At 45.1% G+C, this 22,967-nt stretch overlaps 1 protein-coding gene across 1 annotated transcript in view; it reads left to right on the forward strand.

Annotated features, from left to right (window-relative positions):
- The first annotated feature begins 1,391 nt into the window (after positions 1–1,391).
- RALA (RAS like proto-oncogene A) overlaps positions 1,392–22,967 on the forward strand; it is a 41,566-nt gene continuing 19,990 nt past the window's right edge. The window contains exons 1-2 of the mRNA XM_081101830.1: positions 1,392–1,846; positions 21,100–21,248. Of these exons, the coding sequence (XP_080957956.1) occupies positions 21,135–21,248 (114 nt within the window). The 5' untranslated portion in view covers positions 1,392–1,846; positions 21,100–21,134. The remainder of the gene's footprint in view (positions 1,847–21,099; positions 21,249–22,967) is intronic.

Consider the following 22,967-nt stretch of genomic DNA (forward strand, 5'->3'; position numbering starts at 1 on the left):
ACATACCTGGGGCTTTTCTAAATCCAGCCTACATCCTCCCCAGAGCCCTAGATCCATATTGCAACTGCCTTTTGGCCACACCACTGCTACTTCAAACTCATCGGGTCCCAAATGGCACTCATTTGCTGCACCCCTCCCCCATCTGACTGCCACCCTGATCTCATTTATCCTCCCCCGAAATCAAAACTGCCTCATTGCCTCATTTCCCCCCTTACCCTTCACCTGGCCCCAGCAATCAATTACCAAAATCAGTTGATTTGGCCTCCTGAATATTTTAGGAATCTATCTTTGCACGATCACTGATACTCCCATAACGATCCTTGCATCCTCGATCTCTGGTCTACAAGTTCTCTTCTTGCCCTGCTCCTCCCAACTAACCTGTCCCTCGGCCACAGCTTGTACAAGTGCCCAGGCCCATTACTCCAGTCATTGCCTCACCATGGCAGGGAAGGTAGTTCTCATGATTTGTCTTCTGGCTGCTTCTCCAGCCTCATCTTTTTTTCAGAAATTCGGGCCTGGAATGAATTCCTCAACACATTATCTGTCCCTGCGCTGCATGACTTTTCTGTTAGGATCTGGACTTGCATCCCATCCCCCATTTTTGAGCTGGGAAACCCGCATTTGACTTTAAAATCTAACTGCAGAGTTAGTCAAGTCACTTATTCTTGCTCCGTCAACCTTGATAGACCACACTTCCGATCATAATTATATGCTTTCATGTCTGCCTGCCTACCCACTGAGTGCGTCCTGCCGATCCCTGAGTTGGTACTCAGTTTGGAGGCAGGGCGCAAAGATAAGAAATAAAAGTTAAAAAAAAAAAAAAGAGAGAGAGAGAGGTAAGGCTCTGTAGTTACTAACAAATGCTAAACAAATGATCTATTTTGAACCTGTGGCTGGATTTAAACAAAGCAACCGACTCTGGGAGCACTTCTAACAGCTACCAAACCCAAGGGTGGAGCCGCAGGACGATCTCAGCGCCGCGCCGCCCTGCAGGGTCCCGGGGGGCGGGGGGGCGGGGGGGCGCGAGCCCCTGGTCAAAGGCTCCAGCGTCCAGACCACCTGGGCGGGCAGCGACCTCCACGGACCAGCAGACGCGAGGCCCGGGGGCGGCCCCCGAGACCCTCCCGCCCGGGCGCTGGGCTGACCCACTTGCTAGGACTCGACCCGCGACCAGCCAGGGCGCCGGCTCCGCTTCGGCAAACCCCGGCCGCCGGACGGAGAGGCCTCCATCCTCGGACGCCCCGGGAGAGGGGCTGCTCCCGAGAAGCAAGATGGCGTCCTCCGGTCTTCCCTCTTTCCCCCAAGAACCCCCTCTTGGCCCCCATAAGAGAGAGAGACGTCGCGGCGCCGACGCAGAGATCGGGAAAGTCCCCGAGGCTGCGGCCACTCCCAGGCCCGCGGGAGGTGATTTCATCCCGTCGGGCACAGGGAGCTGGGGGTGGGGACGGCCGCAGCCCGCAGAGGGTGGACGCCAGAGAGCCCGCGCCCCCAGCCCCCCGCCAGCTATTGTTCTCCAGCTCGGACCCCGACACCCCCGGCTCCGCCAAAGGAGCGGAAGTCCCGCCCCATCTGGGCTGCTCCGCCCCTAGCGCCCCGGAAGTGCTCTGCGGCGGCTGCTGCAGAGCGGGCGGGAGGAGGGTGGATCTGTCGTGAGCGGGGCGTCCCTGGTCCTCCTCCGCCTCGTCCTCCCCCTGCCGCCCAGCCTCCTCCGCCGCCGCCCGTCGGACGCCTCCTGCTGCTGCTCGCGGCGCAGAGCCTCCCAGACGAGGACCGAACACTCTCGGCCGGAGCCAGCCCTGCCGCGGCTTCCGGTGCCCGTGGGGCGGCGGACTGGTTTGCGGTGCAGGTGAGCGACGCCGGTCCCGGCCGCTCGGGAGGGTGGGGGGCGGCGGGGGTGTGTCCGGCTGGCAGCGGGCCGAGGCCGCGGCGCGGGGCCCGGCGCGGAGATTGCACATCGCGCGTTCTGCCCGGGGCGAGCCCGGGATGGAATCCGCGCGCCGTGTTCGCCTCGGGGCGGCCGAGCGCACCTCCGAGGGCGGGCGGGCGGCGGCGGCGAGGGCCCCCGCGCCGAGGGCCCCCGCGCCCGACACCGGCTCCCAGGTCTCTCCGTCGGAAGGTCACCCCGCATTTCTGGCCCTGCGCGCGGAGGACCTTGCCTGGGCGGTGCCCGCGACCTGGGGGACCCGCCGCCGCTACCCCAGCCCCTGCGCCTCCCTCCGCTTCTGTCCCCTCCATCCCTTCCTTTCAACTCCTGGCCTGGACGAGAGCGGTTACAGGGAAGGGTTTTTTTTTCCAGACTGGTCGTAAGATTTTACGCACTGAACTCAATAGCCGGCTCTGGGCTCTTGCACAGGTTTGGCCCCTATTCGGGTAATTCCGCCTCTAAGACGAGGAAGAGAGTGTAATTATTTGGAGTGCAGGGTGGTCCGTCCCTACCGGCTTTCCAGGAGTGGCAGGTGTGATTGGTACGCGGGAGACTGATAGGTGTGCAAGTGGGCGGGGTCGCCGTGCGGCGTTGTCTCCAGGTTTGGGGAGAATGAAGGAGTTAACTGGCCTTTGCTCGGGAACCAGAATGTCCAGACGTGTGAGAGCTCATCCAGGTGCCATGGAGGTTGTGTGAGAACTCCAGCGCCACACCCAGCATGTCAACCTGAAAAACACCTCATTTACAAATTGTGTCTGGCGGTGATGGTAGGGGGAAGCTATAAAACATGTGTCATAGGTTAAATCCTATCCTAACGACAGCTTTAATCATGTTCCGAAAACGGGGTAACAAATTTCCTTAGTGAACTCACAGTAGAAGGCATTTCCCTTAGCTTATGTTTACTGATCTGTTTAAATACGTATATCTTATTAGTTGTTTTTGTGCCTTTATTAATACAGTGTTACTATAAAATGACTGTAACTCTAAAACATTATTTTTAGACTTAGAATTTCTTCAAGGCCGAAGCCATGTCTTCTGTTTCCATGTGATGGGCCTACATAGTTGAATGAATGAAAGTCTAATTAGCTCACAGTTGCCTGCCAGGAGTCATTTATTTTATTTGGCTAGGTTGTGTGTGTGTGTGTGTGTGTGTGTGTGTGTTCCAGTTTCTTAACACATACAGGCTTTGCTTTGCCTGTCTGTTCTTTAGCACGGTCAAAGAACAATTCAACAAGAATCCCTCGCTCTCCTACCAAAACTCTGTCCTCCCTTGAAAGGTTAAAATTATATTTGGGGAATTGTGACTAGGCATTATAATACTTTGTATCCCAGTGTTAAAGGTTTACTACTTGAGCATGTTTGTCCAAGGTTATCAAGCAGAGATTTCCTGGTGATAGTAAGTTTAAGTTTAGAGTTGACAGCCATACCCTGTCTTAAAAAGAGGAAATTGGGAGCTGCCATTGTTGGGAAAACATGGTGCATCCCGGAATTGCTTATAGTGGCTCATTTTTCCCATGGATACATGAAATCCTATGACGTCCAGTATGACCTTGGCATAATTTACCAATAGCCACGTTCACATTTCTTTTCAGAGATCCAGATGCTGCTCTCTAGTGTGTCTGCTGAGCGTGCAGTCATCTGCGTCCTCTATTTTGAAGCAGTTCTTCAACCCTTTTTTTGAAGGGCTTTCAGATGGAAAGGGCCAATTATAGGAAAGACCCTTGCCTACCATTTGTGTGGGGGGATAATTTTTGTCTGTAGGTAGTTGGTTATTTTCACTTTAGGAAGGTCCAAATAAAAAAGTGCTGGTATCTTCTTTCCTTTCCAGATATCTGGTGGCGGTTCTGCACTGGTTTTCTAAGCTCCGCTTCTGAATAAATGTACCAATATCATTTCTTGTATGTGTGTGTATCAGTGTAATACGTATTAGTAACCCTTATTAATTGGATGGCGAGGACAGTCACTTTTAAAATACTAGAATAATATTTTAGTTGCTAATGAGGAAAAAGATTTATGATTTTGAAGAAGTAGGGAGACAGTATATGGTTTCCATTGTTTTATAAAATGTTTTCATTTTTAGACACTAAGGAGAGGAAGGAAGCCTGCAATTTCTTACCTCATTGTCATTATCACTGTACAGTGGTCAGATTTCCCTTTTTGAATGTACCAACCCTCCTGATAATAACATTCCTCATACATTGATTGCCTGCCAAGTCCTGTGATAAGAGCTTTACTTACAATATTTCAAATCTCCACAGTACCTCTGCAAGATAGGCAGTTTTCCTACACTTTACTAAGTGAAGCTATTTGCCAGTGGCTAGGCAGCTAGCTAGCGTGTAGTAAAGTCTGAATTTTAAAGTAATGACTTCTTAAAGCTTGGGTATTGCAATTAATCCTAAGAGGCTGAGGAAAATGAGATTCGGGAAAGCAAGATACTGATCTCAGCACTTGGTTGGCTAGTGGGGCCTGGGGCTGCTAGTAACCCTGGCCAAGTGGCTGGCAGTGGCAGTGGCAGTGGCAGTAGCAGTAGCAACTCTTCTGTTTATCTCCAGTGTACCTATAAATACAGTGTTATCACCCTTTATATGTGCTGTAATGAAAAAAAAATGGTTGGGCATTATTCATATAAGTGTCCTGGAAAAATAGAGTACACATTAGGAACTCAACTATGGTGTTTGATGACTGCTTTTTACCTCTGAAGTATTTGAAATGTGAGAGGATTTTTTGAAGCCTATTTATAGTAAGCTTTCCTTAAGGCATGTTGTTTTTTCTTTCACTAAAAGAGATTGGGGAGAGGTTGTAGGGGAATGGGAAGAATGGTAAAAGAAGCAAAGGTGTACTGGGTGTATTTTTACCATTTTAGACCATATGTCATTTTCTTTTTGGTTTTAATATGGAAGCTTAAAGTGGGCTGAACTCTTGTAAGGGTCTAATTGCTATTCAGTGCTAGAAGAATTGTCTTCACTCTCTCTAAGCCTGTGCAATTTTTTGTGTGTTTTTTTTTTTAACAATTTTAAATGGGCTTAAGACAAATGTGTTCAGCTCTTGGTTTTAAAACAAGTACATAGCTGTATGTAAAAACAGCTCATTATCTAGCCCTCATTAATAACAATTATTTTCTTATTTCTTTTTAGCTCTAAGACACCTTATCGTACTCATTAGGATTTGGTTATAATATATAAAAAGTAAAATGAAAGGTCTTAGTTTTTCAAGGACTTGTGAGTAAGTTTTAGGAGAGAATTTTTATCTTTGATTTAATTATACCTTAAGGGAAGGCTTAATTTCTCAATGTCAAGAAGGTAGTCTGTACAAGCCAAAAAAGCAAATTTCCGTAAAATATTATAATACTATTCTGAAGGGCTTCCCCAGCTAGAGTCCTATGTGAGATTCAGTAGATATAACCTTTGACACAAGTAATCTCTTTGACATGTGGGATCCAGTTTCACTGCTGAATTCACTTATTGAAGCTAAATATCAGGGTTTGACAGTGTCATCTTGAAGAATAACACAGCAAGATTGTGAACTGACTTCTACTCCCCAATGCATTGTGAAGGTGAGGCAAAGATCCCAGGTTTTCACAAAGATCATGATTGTCGTCATCAAAACCACAGGATCTCTGCTTCTGTGTTAAGCGGTTGGATAGCCAGCATACTAGTGCCTTGAAAGTGGAGGTTGCCACACCACTGAGTGATTGCAAATGCTTTAGTTGAGCTGCTCTGTCCAGATCTGCTCTGGATTTCTGCAGCAGCCTTTTAGCCTCGGGTTGCTCCCCACCACCAACCCCTCTCTCCTCCCCATTTTGTTAGAGCAATCATGATACTCCCCCGCTTAAAACCCTGTTGCAACTCCTTTTTGCCCATTAAAATAAAATCCAAACTCCTCTTATCCTCAGTCACATATACAAAACCTTCAAGATCTCCTTCCTAACCTCTTTTTTTTCCAGGAGATTCAGTCTCAGCTTCTGGAATCCAGCATTTTCTCAGTCCTCCATTTTTCTGGAATTCTAGCCACTCCTTCCCCCCAGTCTAGTATACTTCTGCTGGTCCTTCGGAACTCAGCTTAGGTTATGTCTCCAAAAATTTTATCTTGATTAGGTGCTTTCTCTTAACACAATTTCTGGGGGGGAAGGGGAAGACAGACAAAAAACAACTTTCAAGACAGCTACTTGCTCTTATGTGCCATCATAAAAATCTATTATAGCTCTTATACTATGGACAGTGCCTTCATTAGCCTATTGTAAATTTTGTTAACCACAATCCACAGTAACCTCATAACTATGTACACATACACTCTTAAAAGCCTTCACAGGCCTTTATCAGAAGTTCCCAAACTTTCTCAGTTTATGGCAGCCTTATTATGTCAGTAAGTTTTTTATAGCATCCCTAGGTCAAAAGAAACATGTAATGGTTTTATTTCTTACATAGTTAGGTCCAAACAACTTAATATACATTTATGTCCTAACAATTTAGAAGCTGTTTGAAAAACTGATACACATAAATAACTTTTCCTTCTTGACTGCCTAGAACTCAATTGTGTGTACAAGGGTTTATTCAACCATTCTCTTGTACTTGGACATTTCAGTATTTACCAATATTTTTCTATTACAAATGATCTATAGTAATGAAAGCATAATATGCTAAGTAGACCAGACGTCCTTCCGGATGAAGCCAGGGCTATGAGGGAAGCCCAGGTCCCGGGTGCTAGAAGGAAGCCCGTGCCGGCAGCTGGGGGAAGGAAGGCCTACTCTTGCACAAATTTCGTGCATCGGGCCTCTAGTGTTATAATGAAAAACTTTGCTTATATGTATTTTTGTATTGTTGGATGTATATCTTCAAGATAAATTCCTGTATAAGATTTATTAGATACTAGAGGCCTGGTGCACGAAATTCGTGCACTGGGGGAGAGGGAGTGTCCCTCAACCCAGTCTGCACCCTCTCCAATCTGGGACCCCTGTGGCATCAGGCCTACACTGGCAGTCGGACATCCCTCTCACAATCCAGGACTGCTGGCTCCCAACCGCTCGCCTGCCTGCCTGCCTGATCGCTCCTAACCACTTCTGCCTGCCAGCCTGATCACCCCCTAACCACTCCCCTGCCAGCCTGATCGATGCCTAACTGCTCCCCTGCCAGCTCGATCGCCCCCAACTGCCCTCCCCTGCCGGCCCGGTTGCCCCAAACTGCCCTCCCCTGCAGGCCTGGTCCCCCCCAGCTGCCCTCCCCTGCTGGCCCGGTCGCCCCCCACTGCCCTCCCCTGTAGGCCCATTCGCCCCCAACTGCCCTCCTCTGCAGGCCTGGTTCCTCCCCCCCCCCCCCCCACCAGCTGCCCTCCCCTGCTGGCCATCTTGTAGTGGCCATCTTTGATCACATGGGGGCGGCCATCTTGTGTGAGGGTGTGATGGGCAATTTGCATATTACCTCTTTATTATATAGGATTGCTAAATTCCTCTCCCTGTGCAGTTTACTATTGTGAGTTCCCATCAATAGTGTGTAAGAGTGCCAGTCTCTGCACCCACGCCTTTCCCTTCCCTCTGCCCTGTTTACCCCTAATCCCTCAGGTGCATTACCTTTGACTTTCTCTTAAGCTCCAAGGGCCCTTCTTTTGCCTCTATAACTTGTTTCCATAGCCCATTTCTTCTACAGCTCACTTTTACTACCTCTGTAACTTTCTAAATAAACTTTCTCTTATAATTTGAGTTCCTGGTTCTGAATTCTTTCTTTGCCAAACTCAAGAACTGAGATTAATAATACATCATCTATATATTGTATTGTTTGTTCACCACCCCAAGTCAACTTTCCTTCCATCACCATTTATCCCCTCTATACCCTATACTTTTTGTGTTATAGAAAAAAGAAAGAAAGCAAAGAAAAAAAAAGAGCGCCACAGTCTCACCAACAGAGTATGTTACCACGCTTTTGAATTTCTGCCAATCTATTAGATGAGAAAGGGTGTCCTGGTGTAGTTTTTTTTTTTTTTTTTTAATATATTTTTAATTGATTTCAGAGAAGAAGGGAGAGGGAGAGAGAGATAGAAACATTAATGATGAAAGAGAATCATTGATCGGCTGCCTCCTGCCTGCCCCCTACTGGGGATCGAGCCCGCAACCTGGGCATATGCCCTTGATCGAACCCTGGACCCTTCAGTCTGCAGGCCAACACTCTAGCCACTGAGTCAAACTGGCTAAGGCTGGCCTGGTGTAGTTTTAATTTGTATTCCTCTTACTACAAGCGAACTGAACATTTTTTTGTGTGTTGAAGGGCCATTTTTTACATTTTAAAATTATTATCTGTTCATATCTACTTTCTAATAATTTTGGGTCTTCATTTCCTCAGATTTAAAAATTTCTTTATATTTAAAAATGTTAGCCATTTAACTTTGGCATACATTGCAAATATTTGGCATTGTTTATGGTGGGGTTTTTGTTTTTGCTATGCAAAAGTTTGTTTTTGAATAGTCAAATGTGTTAATGTTAAATTTATCATGTCTGGATTTTTAGTATTAGAAAGAAAGCTTTTCTCTACCAGGTCATAGAAGAATTCACCCATACTTTCTTCTAGTACTAATAGAATTTCATTTTTTCACAGTTCTCTCATCCATTTGGAGTGTATTTTGGTATATGGTGTGAGGAATGCGTTCAATTTTATCTTTTTTTCACATAATTATCCAATGCCATTTATTTATTTAAAAAACCACACAAAACAACCTTTGTCATATGAAAGGTTTATATGTGTAGGTGGGTGTATTTATTCTGTTGGATTATCTGACTATTCATGCACCAGTACCACACTGTTTAAATCAGAGAGGCTTTGTAAGTATGATCTAATATCTGGTAGGACTAGTCTGTCATTTTAGCTTCTTCAGTGTTTTCCATGCTATTCTTGCATGTTTTATCTTTTCCTATGAACTTTAGCATCAATTTGTGTAAATCCATTAAAAAGTTCATTGTTATTTTTATTGTGATTGTATTAAATTCATGATTGATATATTGAGCCCAACCAGCATGACTCAGTGGTTGAGCATCAACCTATGAACCAGGAGGTCAGGGCTCGATTCTCAATGAGGGCATATGCCCATGGTGCCAGCTTGATCCCCAGTCAAGGGTGTGCAGGAGGCAGACAGTCAATGATTCTCTCTCATCATTGATGTTTCTCTCTCTCTCCCTTCCTCTCTGAAGTTATTTGAAATACACACACACACACACACACACACACACACCAGTGCACAGATTCGTGCACATTGAAAGGAAATTAATTAGAAGGTGGCTGAAGGGGCGGGACTGGACGAGATGGGCCTGCCACGCCCTGGAGCCAACCTCCCGCGGTCCCTCCCCGCTGGCTGTACCTGGGGCAGCGCCACCGCTCGAAAGGCATCTGCGGAGTGAGCAGGGTCCATCCAGCAGGTGGGGTCCCTCGGCCTGGCCTGTGGGGATTGGTCCAAAACCAGGGGATTGGTCCAAAACCGGCTCTCCGACATCCCCCAAGGAGTCCTGGATTGTGAGAGGGCAGTTCTCGGGTGACGCACCCTGGAATCGGGCTCCCTCCTCTCTGGTTCCCGGGTGCATCACCTGAGAACTGCCACTGCCAAGTCACCACAGCTTAGCAGCTCCTGCATTGAGTATCTGCCCCCTGGTGGTCATTGCGCATCATAATAACCGGTCAGACGGTCGCTTAGCCTTTAATATATATATATATATAGATTTTTAAAAAGAGCACTGATATATTGATGATATTGAGACATCTTAACCCAGAGCAAGTGATGTCTTTCATTTTCCAATGGTTTATAGCAGCGGTTCTCAACCTGTGGGTCGTGACCCCTTTGGGGGTTGAACAACACTGTCACAAGAGTCACCTAAGACCATCAGAAAACATATTGAATGTATAATTACACATTGCTTTTGTGATTAATCACTATGCTTTCATTATGTTCAATTTGTAACAATGAAAATACATCCTGCATATCAGATTTTTACATTACGATTCATAACAGTAGCAAAATTACAGTTATGAAGTAGCAATGAAAATAATTTTATGGTTGGGGGTCACCACAACATGAGGAACTGTATTAAAGGTTCGCAGCATCAGGAAGGTTGAGAACCCCTAGTGTATAGTTTTCTTCACATAAGTTTTTAACATTTCAGTTTATTCATAAGTATTTTATTTTTTGTTGCTATTATAGGGTTTTCTTGTCCATTCTATCTTCTAACTGGTTATTCTTCATGTATATGAGTATTGCTAATTTCTGGATATTTCCTGCTGCCTTGCTGAATCCTTATTGTTTGAGTTACTTTAATCATTGCTTCTCTTAGATATACTATCCTGTCACCTGTATATAGAAATTGTATCCCTTTCTTTTCCAATGTTTATGCCTCTCATTATTTATCTTATCTAATTGCATTGATTAACATCTCCAGAACAAGGTGAAGTAGCAGTATTACAGTGTCTTTAGTAAATATGTTGAGAGCTTTATTGTATTATCTTCTCTGGATATACAAAGATGTACATTTGTATGTTAATTGAGCTATGGATATGCCTGTCAAAGACTGTAGTCCTTCGCTATCTCTAAGATGTCTTTAATGGAGATGAATGCAGTAAGAGGCAGGGCTTTCTTGGTGGCAGCAGCACCAAGTACAATGATAAGCAGTGCTAGAAATGTTCCATGGTACCCGGTTCATACAACTAGCCCTGAGTTTTGTTCCTGCTTCTCCACACAATTCATCCAAACTTCATTGTAGTCTTCACTCAACCAGTCACGATGTCACAGTGACTTCTAGGCTAATGCTGCTATAGGTCGATGAAAATCTAAGGATTGCCTTCTAGGTTTTCATAGTCTTAAGTGGTTTCTGTGTTTTGCAGATGAATTGGGTTAATGTCATATTGATGTGGTTTTGGCTTGGGTCTATAGGTTATTTGGCAAGGCAAGTTTGTAGACTAGTTTATCCATTGGGATGGCCTAGAGTACACAGCTGTGGGACAGTTCCAGATACACTTGTGGAGCCTGGATCATCTGACTTTGAGGCTATTCATTCTCCAGAACTCATTTATGAAGACCTGGTTCTCTGGCTGGAAGTGATGTGTTGGTGTAGAGTCGGGTGTTGGCCCAGCATCCTGCACATATTCCACCCACAGGCAATTATAGGCAACACCCGTGCTCAGTCTCCCAGCTTGGGTGGGGTGTTTTTATTTCACTGCCATCTAATTCATCCAGAAAGCTCAAGTAGGATGTTTTCTGTAGATTCTTATTCAAGTTTATTTGGGTGCATGTGTGCACTCTCGGTTCACATGCCATTATTTATCTCTGCCGTCCGAAGTATTTCCTTTCCCAGGAGTGTTGGTGGTAGGATATTTGTTAATTTCTTGTCCCTTATGCTGAGATACTTCTCTCTAGAAGTTTCTACAATTCTCAGTTCATCTTTGCTGACCCAAGAGTGATGGTAGCTGGGTGTTTACTAAATAATCTCTTCTTGTCCCTAGGTTTAGGAGCTCTCACTTACTTGGTGAGTACTCTTTGTCCAGGGCTGATTGTCCATCCCTACTTTTCCTGGCACCCATGTTGCCTTTTACTCTCCAGGTCTTGCTGCCTAACTGGCATGCCATTCAGCCTTGGGTTGGAGGTTAGGGGGTGTCTCACCCTCTAGTACAGTGGTTCTCAACCTTGGCTGCACATTAGAATCAGCTGGGAATCTTTTTAAAATCCTGATTTCTGGGCCTCATCATTAGTAACAAAGAAACAGAATTTCCAGAGGATGAGGCCCAGAAATCAGGATTTTAAAAAGATTCCCAGCTGATTCTAATGTGCAGCCAAGGTTGAGAACCACTGCTCTAGTATATGCTGCCATCCTGATGGCAGGGCTTGGTCAGGAGGCTAATCTTTTCCATTCCCTCTATTTGCCCCTCCCCACACTCCTTTTTAGTCTGAGGACAGTCTGTTTCCCCTCTTATTTCTGCCTGAGACATTTTGTCGGTGACAAAATCCCTGTGCCCTGAGGACTTAGGTTTCTGGGACACCAACCCTGCTCTCTTAATTTTTGGATTATTAGTAACTTTCCCAACACCCTATTAATCACCAGGGTCTTCCTATTTCATGTGACTAAACACTACAACTAAGATAATTCTCTCTGAGTCTGTTGCTTCATTTAATCTTACTTGGTACTTGGGGTTTTGTTTGTTTGTGTGTGTGTGTGTGTGTGTGTGTGTTATATGTTTTTATTGATTTCAGAGGGAGGAAGGGAGAAGGAGAGAGATCAGAACATCAATGATGAGAGAGAATCATTGATCAGCTGCCTCCTGCATGCCCCCCACTGGGGATTGAGCCCGCAACCCGGGCATGTGCCCTGACTGGGAACCACACCATGACCTCCTGGTTCATGGGTTGACACTCAACCACTGAGCCACACAAGCCAGGTAGTGCTTGGGGTTTTTAGTAGTTGTCTTGGTCCTTCACAATAAAATAAAACTTGCTCTAACCGGTTTGGCTCAGTGGATAGAGCATCAGCCTGCAGACTGAAGGGTCCCAGGTTCAATTCGGGTCAAGGGCATGTACCTTGATTGCGGGCACATCCCCAGTAGGGGGTGTGTAGGAGGCAGCTGATCCATGTTTCTCTCTCATCAGTGTTTCTAATTCTTTATCCCTCTCCCTTCCTCTCTGTAAAAAATCAATAAAATATATTAAAAAAAATAAAATAAAACTTTGATCAGATTATAAAAACTATTCCTGTCTTTATGTTTTATTTTGTTTTGAAGATTATATATTTGGTTACAACTGTTTGAACTTTTGTACATTCAGTGGTTATTTATATTTTTTATTCTGTGAAATGCCTTTTTATGACCTTTGCTTATTTTGGGGATGTGGGAGACTGATTTTTTAAAATAACAAGTTTACTAAGATATAATTCACATATCATAAAATTTACTCTTAAAGTATGCCATCTAGTAGATATAGTGTGCAATCATCACCACTATCAAATTCAAGAACATTTTCATTACCCCATAAAAGAAACCCCATGCTCATTAAGTCATCACTCTTGATTCCATCACCCCTATAGCCCCAAGCAACCACAGTTGACCCTTGGACAATGTCGGGGTTATGAGTGTGGACATCTGTGCATTTGAAAATCTGTGTATAAGTTTTAACTCACCCCAGACTTAACTACTAAAAGCCTACTGTTGACTGGAAGCCTTATCGATAACATAAACAGTTAACGTATTTTGTATGTTATATACAAATAATATATATTCTTACAATGAAGTAAGCTAGAGAAAAGAAAATGTTATTAAGAAAGTCATAAGGAGCCCTGGCCGGTTTGGCTCAGTGGATGGAGCGTCGGCCTGCGGACGCAAAGGTCCCAGGTTCGGTTCTGGTCAGGAGCGTGTGCCTTGGTTGCGGGCACATCCCCAGTGGGGAGTGTGCGGGAGGCAGCTGATCGATGTTTCTGACTCTCTGTCCTTCTCCCTTCCTCTCTGTGAAAAATCAATAAAATGTATTTTTTTAAAAAGTCATAAGGAAAAAAATGTACAGCATTGTACATATTTAGGGACAAAAACCCATGTATAGGTGGACCCGTGCATTTCAAAACTGTGTTGTTCAAGGGTCACCTGTACTTAATCTACTTCCATCTGTACAGATGGGGCCTGCAGGCTGGGGGCAGCTCCTGCGTGGAGTGTCTGCCCCCTGGTGGTCAGTGCACATCATAGCAACTGGTCGTTCCGTCATAACGGTCACTTAGGCTTTTATATATATAGATTCTGTTGCTTTTGCTGCCAGAAACCAGTAGGTATATTAATTGGAATAGGTTAGAATAGTCAGGATTATATGTCCTACCAGTTGAATTTCTTTGCGAACCCATCAAGGTCCCAGAGAAAATTGGGAACAATTACTGGTTCCTTTCTGGCTGAGACCAGCTTTTCTTCTCTAAAGGAAGCTGTTAGAATTCTTTTGTTCTCATTTTCTCTTAAGCCAGTAGGGAGTGGTAGTGGAGGAGATATAAGGCAAAGGAAGAAGGGAAGGGCAAGTCTGGACAAGGAAGCTCAGAGAGCAAAGAATATAGTGGAGAAGTTATAGAAGAGGGAGAAGTGGAGTGTTGTAGGCATTTATCAGTTTCAGAAGAGTTCAGAGACTATCTCTAAAATTTCATTTGGCTGCCTCCAGCAGGCCCCTTACTGGGCATCGAGCCCACAACCCAGGTATGTGCCCTGACTGGTGACTTCTTGGTTCATTAGTCAACCCTCAACCACTGAGCCACACCAGCTGGGCTGATTAACTTTACTTAAAGAGGTTTTATTATTATTTCTTTTAATCCTCATTCGAGGATGTTTTCTCACTGATTTTTTAGAGAGAGTCGAAAAGAGAAGGAAAGACAGGAATATTGATGTGAGAGAAACACATCGATTGGTTGCCTCTGCACATGCCCTGATAAGGACCCGGGCCAGGGACGAGCCGGCAACCGAGGTACGTGCCCTTCAGTCTGCAGGCAGATGCTCTCTCCACTGAGCCAAACCAACTAGGGCTAAAGAATTTTTTTAATTAAAAAATTTTAATGTTGACATTGCAACTTCCCCTATTTCTTCCCACCTTGCCCACCTCCACCTACCCCAGCCTCCCTTTACCTTGGCGTTTCTTCACCACACTATTGTCCTTGTCCATGGGATATGCATATATGTTCTTTAGCCAATCCCTTGAACTTCGTTATCTAGATACACACACACAAATCCAGCACACCCCAATCTGTTTCTTGTATCCATGCTTCTGGTTCCATTTTTTTCATCAGTTTATTTTGTTCATTAGATTCCACATACTGCTGAGATCATTTGCCTTTCTCTGACTGGGTTATTTCACTTAGCATAATACAGTGGGGCCTTGATTTACGAGTGTCCTGACTAACGAGTTTTTCGAGATACGAGCCGTCTCTCTGCAATTTTTTGCTTTGAGTTGTGAGCTAAAATTCGGGTTATAAGCCAGCTTCAGATACCCCGCCGCTAGTTGGCGCAGTGAATGTCACAGTGAATGCCACAACATCAGCCCAGCATCACGTGTCTCACTCGTTCACTTTATGATTTGACATACGAGTAATTTGAGTTAAGAGCTCAAATTACTTTAATTCGTCACAGAACGAATTAAACTCGTAAGTCAAGGCCCCACTGTACTTACAGGTCTATCCATGCTGTTGCAAAGGGTAAAAATTCCTTCTTTTTTACAGCTGAAATATGGGATGTACAGCACATAATTAGTAGGGAACTAGAGGCCCAGTGCATGAATTCATGCATGGGTGGGGTCTGGCCGGTCTGCCCTGATCAGGGCCGATGGGGCTGGGCCAGCCAGGGGGAAGGGCCGTGGGCAATTGGTGGGCTTGCCCAATCCCCGATCGGGGTGGGGGGTGCCAGTCAGGCATGGGGGTGGCCGGGGGAGGGACCCCAGGTGGTTGGCGAGGCTAGCCCTGCCCCCTGGTTGAACTCTGGTCGAACTTTCAGTCGAGGAGATAAATTGCATATTACCCTTTTATTATATAGGACTAGAGGCCCGGTGCACAAAAATTTGTGCACTCGGGGGGAGGGAGGGGTCCCTCAGCCCGGCCTGTGCCCTCTCGCAGTCTGGGACCCCTCAGGAGGTAACGACCTGCTGGCTTAGGCCTGCTCCCGGGTGGCAGAGGGCAGGCCCAATCCCTAGGTGCAGCCCCTGGTCGGGCTCAGAGCAGGGCCGATTGGGGAGTTGGGGCGCCACCCCCTGTCATGCACAGAGCAGGGCGGATTGGGAAGTTGCGATGCCACCCTCAGTCACACTCAGGGTAGGGCCGATTGGGGGGTTGGGGCACCGCCCCCTGTCACACTCAAGGCAGGGTCGATGGGGAGGTTGCAGCGCCACCCCCTGTCACACACAGAGCAGGGTCAATCCGGGGGTTGGGGCGCTGCCCCCTGTCACGCACAGAGCAGGGCCCATCAGGGGGGTTGGGGCTCCATACCCTGTCACGCACAGAGTAGGGTCAGTCAGGGGGTTGGGGAGCTCCCCCCTGTCACGCACAGAGCAGGACCCATCAGGGGCTTGGGGAGTTCCCCCCTGTCACTCACAGAGTAGGGCCGATAGGGGAGTTGGGGCACTGCCCCCTGTCACACACAGAGCAGGGCGGATCAGGGGGTTGGGGCGCCTCCCTCTATCACCCACAGAGCAGGGCCGATCAGGGGGTTGGGGCACCGCCACTGTCACACTCAGGGCAAGGCCGATGGGGAGGTTATGGCTCTACCCCATCACACACAAAGCAGGGCCCATGGGTGTGGGGGGGGTCTTGGGGCGCCGCACCCTGTCACACAGAGGCACAGGGCGATCAGGGGGTTGGGGAGCTCCCCCCTATCAGGCATAGAGCAGGGCTGATCAAGGGGTTGGGGTGCCTTCCCCTGTCACGAACAGAGCAGGGCGGATAGGGAGGTTGTGGCCCCGCCCCCTGTCACACACAGAGCCGCAGGGCGATCAGGGGGTTTGGGCGCTGCCCCCTTTCACGCTGATCCCGGTGCCGGGAGGCCTCTCGGCTCCGCTGATACCAGTGCTGGAAGGCATATTACCCTTTTACTATATAGGATAGAGGCCTGGTGCATGGGTGGGGGCTGGCTGGTTTGCCCTGAAGGGTGTCCTGGATCAAGGTGGGGGTCCCCACTGGGATGCCTGGCCAGCCTGGATGAGGGGATGATGGCTGTTTGCAGCTGGTCACACACCCTTCAGGGTGGGGGGTCCCCACTGGGGTGCCTGGCCAGTCTGGGTGAGGGGCTGAGGGCTGTTTTCAGGCTGGCGGGTGACTGAAGCTCCCAACTGCTCCTTTTTTTTCTTTTATTCTGGGCCAGCTTTAGCTCTGGCTCCAGCTCTGAGGCCTCTGCTGCTGAAAGCAGGTATCTGGTTTGTTTGGGTTCTATAATCGAAACACTGTATCAACTCCAGCTCTGAGATCCTGGCTCGCCGAAAGCAGGTTTCTGGGGTTTTGTTTAGCTTCTATATTTGTTACAGTGTTTCAAACTGCAAGCTCAGAGGCCGGCAGTGGCAGGCGGGGAACATTGGTTTCCTCCGTCACTGAAGCAAGCAAGCCTCATGTTAGCTTCAAGCTGCCTGGCTGCTGGCCGCCATCTTGGCTGGCAGTTAATTTGCATATCGCCCTGATTAGCCAATGGGAAGAGTAGCGGACGTATAGCTAATTACCATGTTTCTCTTTTATTAGATAGGATTATTATATAGGATAATTGCACTTTGGGAAAATGTCTTTGGGACCCTCTTCCTTTTCTAAGTCACAGACTATATTTTAAATTGTTGTGAAAGGAAAAGTGTTTTAACCCAGTTGGTATAATTGCTAAATGTTTTGCTTTAAAAATGAGCACACAGCTCTGGCCCATGTATCTAAATGGTTAGAGCATCAGCTCAAGAACCGAAGGGTCACAGGTTCGATTCTGGTCAAGGGCATGTACCTGGGTTTCAGGTTCCCCTGGTTGGGGCATGTTGGGGAGCAAACAATTGATGGGCTCTCTCACATCAATGTTTTTCTCTGTCCTTGCTCCCTCTCTCCCTTTTCATCCAGTCTCTCTAAAATCAATGGAAAAAATATCTTCCAGGAAGGATTAACAAAACAAAAAATGTACACACACACACACACACACACACACACACACAATTTTCGAGTATTAATTGATATGGTAACACCCTGAGCTCATGTGATACTTAATGTTTTAAAAATAAAACCATAGTTAAGAAGCCATGAAATGATTACAGCTACTAAGTAAGGATTATAATAGTGAGAAAGAAGTAATTTCCTGATTTATTTAGCCATACCAGCAACAGCACACTCTATAAACTTGTTCAGGCTTGGTTTACACTTATTTGAAGTGTATCCTGTTTTCACTATTTCTGAGCAGTGGTAGTCAGAATCAAATGATCATGTCCTTGGTATCCAGGAAAAAGAGGGACTCAATCCTGTTGTTTGTGTTGAACTTCAAGCCTTCAAGTGTGGATTCTTTACCGTACATTTCACAGTTTAAGCTGCTTCTGCTAAAATGATCTATATACATAAAAACCTAAGCGACCGGCCAAGCAGCCGGTCGCTATGACGTGCAATGACCACCAGGGGGCAGATGCTCAATGCAGGCGCTGCTGAGCAACAGCAACTGTGCAAAGTGCCCTCTCACAATCCGGGACCCCTCGAGGGAGGTCGGAGAGCCAGTTTCAGCCTGATCCCCGCAGGGCAGGCCGAGGTACCCCACTGGTGCACGAATCTGTGCACCAGGCCTCTAGTTATGATGTAATGATAAGAATAAGATGAAAATTTGCATCTTACAGTATGATCTAATTTATGCTTCAATTAGATTCAAAGCAGTCTCAAAAGGTGTTAACGCCCCGACCGGTTTGGCTCAGTGGATAGAGCGTTGGCCTGCGGACTGAAGGGTCCCAGGTTCGATTCCAATCAGGGGCATGTGCCTTGGTTGAGGGCACATCCCCAGTTGGAGGTGTGCGGGAGGCAGCTGATCGATGTTTCTCTCTCATCGATGTTTCTAACTCTCTATCCCACTCCCTTCCTATTTGTGAAAAATCAATAAAATATATATATTTTTTAAAAAAGGTGTTAGCATATCATGTTGTTAAACTTGCTATCCAGCAAGTGTATGGGGGGTCTATTTCTTCCTTTCTTTTTTTGATAGCTCAATTTTGAAAGTTACATGTATTTTGCCCTAAGCAGTTTAGCTCAGTGGAGGGGGGGGGTCTATTAATACGTTTCTGTATTGGGCAAATAGTCATGTGGAAATGATATCTGGGTGCAGCCTGAATTAGTCTTGAGTGCCCTGTGTAGATAGCATGTGAGGCACAGACTCCAAGCAGAGTGTCCTTGCACAGACTTGTGATTGAGTCTCTCATAGCAATGGCTGCTTTTACCAGTACAGTGTAAAGCAGCAGTTGCCAACCAGGGGTCCGCGGACCAATGGTGGTCCGTGAGGTCCAAAAGGTTGGTGACCACTGGTCTAAAGCACGTCCCAAGTTTAAGTCAGACTTCTGACATTTGTTTATTTGTTCATTTGTTCAACACATATGAACTGAATGGCTGATTTTGCCAAGGCATGTTAGTTACAGTACGTGTGAAGTAAACCAAATAAACATGGCCCCTGTACTCCAGTTACTTCTGGTATATTGGGGAAGACCCCTATTAAACGGCGAACACACTCAATTTCAACTTGATAATGGTTGTGAAGGAAAAATATCAGATGCTATAAGGAAAGAGAGCAAAGGACAGGGGAGAACCTAATTTAGACTGAGATTTTCAGGTAAGGCTGAAATCCTAAAACTGAGAGGAGTTTGCCAGCTAGAATAAGAATGTGCCAAATGGAAGAAACTGTATAGCAAAGGCTAAGAGGTGGAGAAGAGCATATGAAGAACTGAAGGAGACCAGTGTGTGTCTGATGCAGCTGAGCTGGGAGAAATTAGCACAATATAGGGAAGTAGGCAGGATGGGTGTGGTCCTGTGAGTGGCAACTTGGGAAAGCTGTATCTGTGGCCAAAATAAGTGAAAGAGATGCTGAGAATGAAAGGTAAGTCCCCGGATCTCCTAATAAGATAAACTCTTCTTGCTTGGACCTCCACATAGAGTCAGTGTTTGTTGTGACCTCGTGGCCTGTTGGGGTCCAACCCCAACAGGGCCAGGGGTCCTCAAAGGTGTGGATGGAGTCGGCGAAGAAGGAATGACACGGAGACAGCGTTCAGTTGATCAGCAGCCTAGCCAGGATCTCCAGCTAAGTTCTGGTTAGGATCTCCAGCCAGGTTCTGTGTCCATGTTCTCTTGCTAGGTTCTCCAGCCAGGTTCTCCAGGTTCTCCAGCCAGGTTCTGTAGCCATGTTCCCTCGCTAGGTTCTCCAGCCAGGTTCTCCAGCCAGGTTCAGTCACCAGGTTCTAGTCAGGTTCTCTTGCCATGTTCTATCCAGGTTCTGTAGCCAGGTTCTGTCTCTAGGTTCTTCAGCCAGATTCTCTCGCTGGGTTCTGTCTCTAGGTTCTGTGGCCAGTTTCTGTCCAGGATCTTTTGCCATGTTCTCTCCAGCGAAGTTCTTCTGTCTCTAGGTTCTGTGTCTAGGTTCTGAGTCCTGTTGTCTTGTTACATCTGTATTTATACCAGTTGATTCCAATCCTATCAATCTCTATTCCAAAGGTTAGGGCGTTTCTTATCTCCATTCCAGGGAGTAAAGATTATGTATTTAAGCATGATTGTTCGTAGTTAAAGTGATTAATTACCCGCCTGGCACTTAGTTAAGGGGTTTTATTCCCTCCCTAACTTCAGGGGAAAATCCCTACCTGGGGAAACAACCTTTCTCAGAGAGGTGACCTTGGTTAAAACACATAGTGCCTAGAAGGTGAGCAAACATATTAACAGTATGCCATATATGCCAGGTCCCTTGAAACAGCAAGGATGGACCGGCTCCCGGCAGTGGCCTCCTTTTCTAAGACCTGGTACCATAGTCAAAGGTAACTCGGTGCCATTAATTTACCTCACCAGTACAGCTTCTGAAGGAACCTGGCCTTTCCACGCTGAGCACATGCATGCAGTAAACAAATGATGCTTGTTCCACAGAAGGGCACAAGATCCAGGACTTGAAACATTTGTGTATTAGCCATCCACCCAACATTCCAGTGCTAGGATACTTTGGAGTTGGGGTAGATGGTGTTGGATTCTATTCATAATTCTACCACCAAATTGCTGGGATGTGGTTTCTTCTTTTCTAAACTGAAATAAGCCTTTCAGTTGACATTCTTCTTTTGTTGTCCAGTTTCTTACTGGAACTAAGAAAAATATCTCTTCAATTATTGCCAATAGAGGTTAATATGAAAACAAAGTGATCATTTAACCGATTTTCATAATCTATGCGATTATGTTCTCATACAACTCTATTATCGTCAACGTGTGGTTGCACTGGGATGTTTTCACTTTTGGTCACAGCTCATTACTGAAAACTATTATAAGAGAAATGCCCTTGAGTTATATACTTGTTTTATTGGCAAGGTGTTGTTCTCTGATAAGTGGTTTTTCCCTTAAATGAGCACATTTCATTTGCCATCTGTTTAAAATCACTGCAGGATGAAAACTAGTATCTTGAAGCATAAGGACATCATACCTCTTTCCTTTACTGGATTCTGAAGAAGCATATACTGAGCATTACTTATTCTCTCATTCTTTTTAGATTCTCCTTACTCCTTTGGTGAAAACTGATATAAGATGGCCACAAATAAGCCCAAGGGTCAGAATTCTTTGGCCTTACACAAAGTCATCATGGTGGGCAGTGGTGGTGTTGGCAAGTCCGCTCTGACTCTGCAGTTCATGTATGATGAGGTAAGTGCTAATTTTATAATGGATATCAAAGTTTGGACTTTCAGAGAGTGTTTCTCTAGCTTAGTTTGGTGCTGTTTTGGATTAATTCTTGAATCTTTGAACACTATTAATCTTCTTTTTTCCTTTTTAAATTCAGAACCAACATTTATATACAGATTTATATACCAAGTCAAGAACGCAAAAGTTCATAAAAACCTTATCCTTTAAAAAAACAAAACAGATCTAGAAACAGTACCTATTCTTAAGCAATCTAACTTGGGCCTTTATTTTTAGTGTTTTAATGGCAATTCTCACCTTGAATTAATAGAACTGGTGAATATAGTACCTCATTGAGACTTGAGGTTATATACATAAGGTGTCCTATAATAACTTCAGTTAAAAGGTTCTTTATTGTGTATTTGGCATGGTACTACATTCACCATTAAACAGGTAAAGGCTGTATGCCTAAAATGTATTTGCTAGACAGGTTATCAGATTTGTGTGCATATAATATACAGACTTTATCGATCCAGATTCTTTCCCTGGAAGACTATTATCAAGTCTAAATAAGTTAAGAGTTGGTCACCTAATTTAAGCATTTATCCTCAATTCTTCTAATAGAAGCGGGGTTTTGTGGTTACTCTTTCTTACCTAGTGCTCATAAAAGTCCTGCATGGTAGGTAGTAGTATTCCCATTTTACAGATGAGAAAACAAACCCTCAGAGAGGTTATTCAACCTGCTTAAATTGGTCTCTTGAAAAAAATCTTGCAGATTTCTACCACCCCATGTCTTCTTCTATTGCATCCTTCTATACCATATTTTTCATACACACAAAAATCTTAAATCTATCAGTTGTCTCACTTGTCAGTGACTATAATAAAAAATTTGAACAGAGGGAAAATTGAAATAGTACTTTAAATGAAATTACTAGCTTACCTGTTCAATTCTGTTGTCCATACTATTCATTTTAACAGCTACTCTTCTTTTTTTAATTTATTTTTTATTGATTTCATAGAGGAAGGGCGAGGGAAAGATAGAAACATCAATGATGAGAGAGCATCATTGATCAGCCACCTCCTGCATGCCCTCCACTGGGGATCGAGCCTGCAATCCAGGCATGTGCCATTGATCAGAATCAAACCCAGGACCCTTCAGCCCACAGGCCGATGCTCTACCCACTGAGCCAAATCGGCTAGGGCTCTTCTTTTTTAAAAAAATCAAAGTGTACAAACTACACTTTGTCAAGTGGTAAGAATAATGGTTTCCTTTTTCAAAAATTATGACTTATACGACATTCGTCCACAAAGTACTTGCTCTAGCATCCTAATTAATATTTCCTTTTTCTTTTTTAAAATCATTATCATCTTTTAAAAATTTTTATAATTCATTTTTCAATTATAGCTGACATACAATATTATATTACTTTCACATGTACACCATAGTGAGTAGACATTTAAATAATTTATGATCACCCTGATAAATCTAGTAGCCATCTAGTACACCATACATAGTTATTAAAATATTCCCTATTCCCTATGCTGTACTTTACATCCCCATAACTATTTTTATAACTGGCAATTTGTACTTATTAATTCCTTTCACATTTTTCACCCATTCCACAAACCCCTCTCTGATATAGAGACCATCAATTTTTTCTTTATATCTAAAGTTTGTGTCTGTGTTATTCATTTATTTTATTTTTTAGGTTTCACATATAAGTGAAACCATATAGTATTTGT

Source organism: Myotis nattereri (genome assembly GCF_964212035.1).
Source record: "Myotis nattereri genome assembly, chromosome: 11".
In the NCBI taxonomy this organism is placed as follows: Eukaryota; Metazoa; Chordata; class Mammalia; order Chiroptera; family Vespertilionidae; genus Myotis; species Myotis nattereri.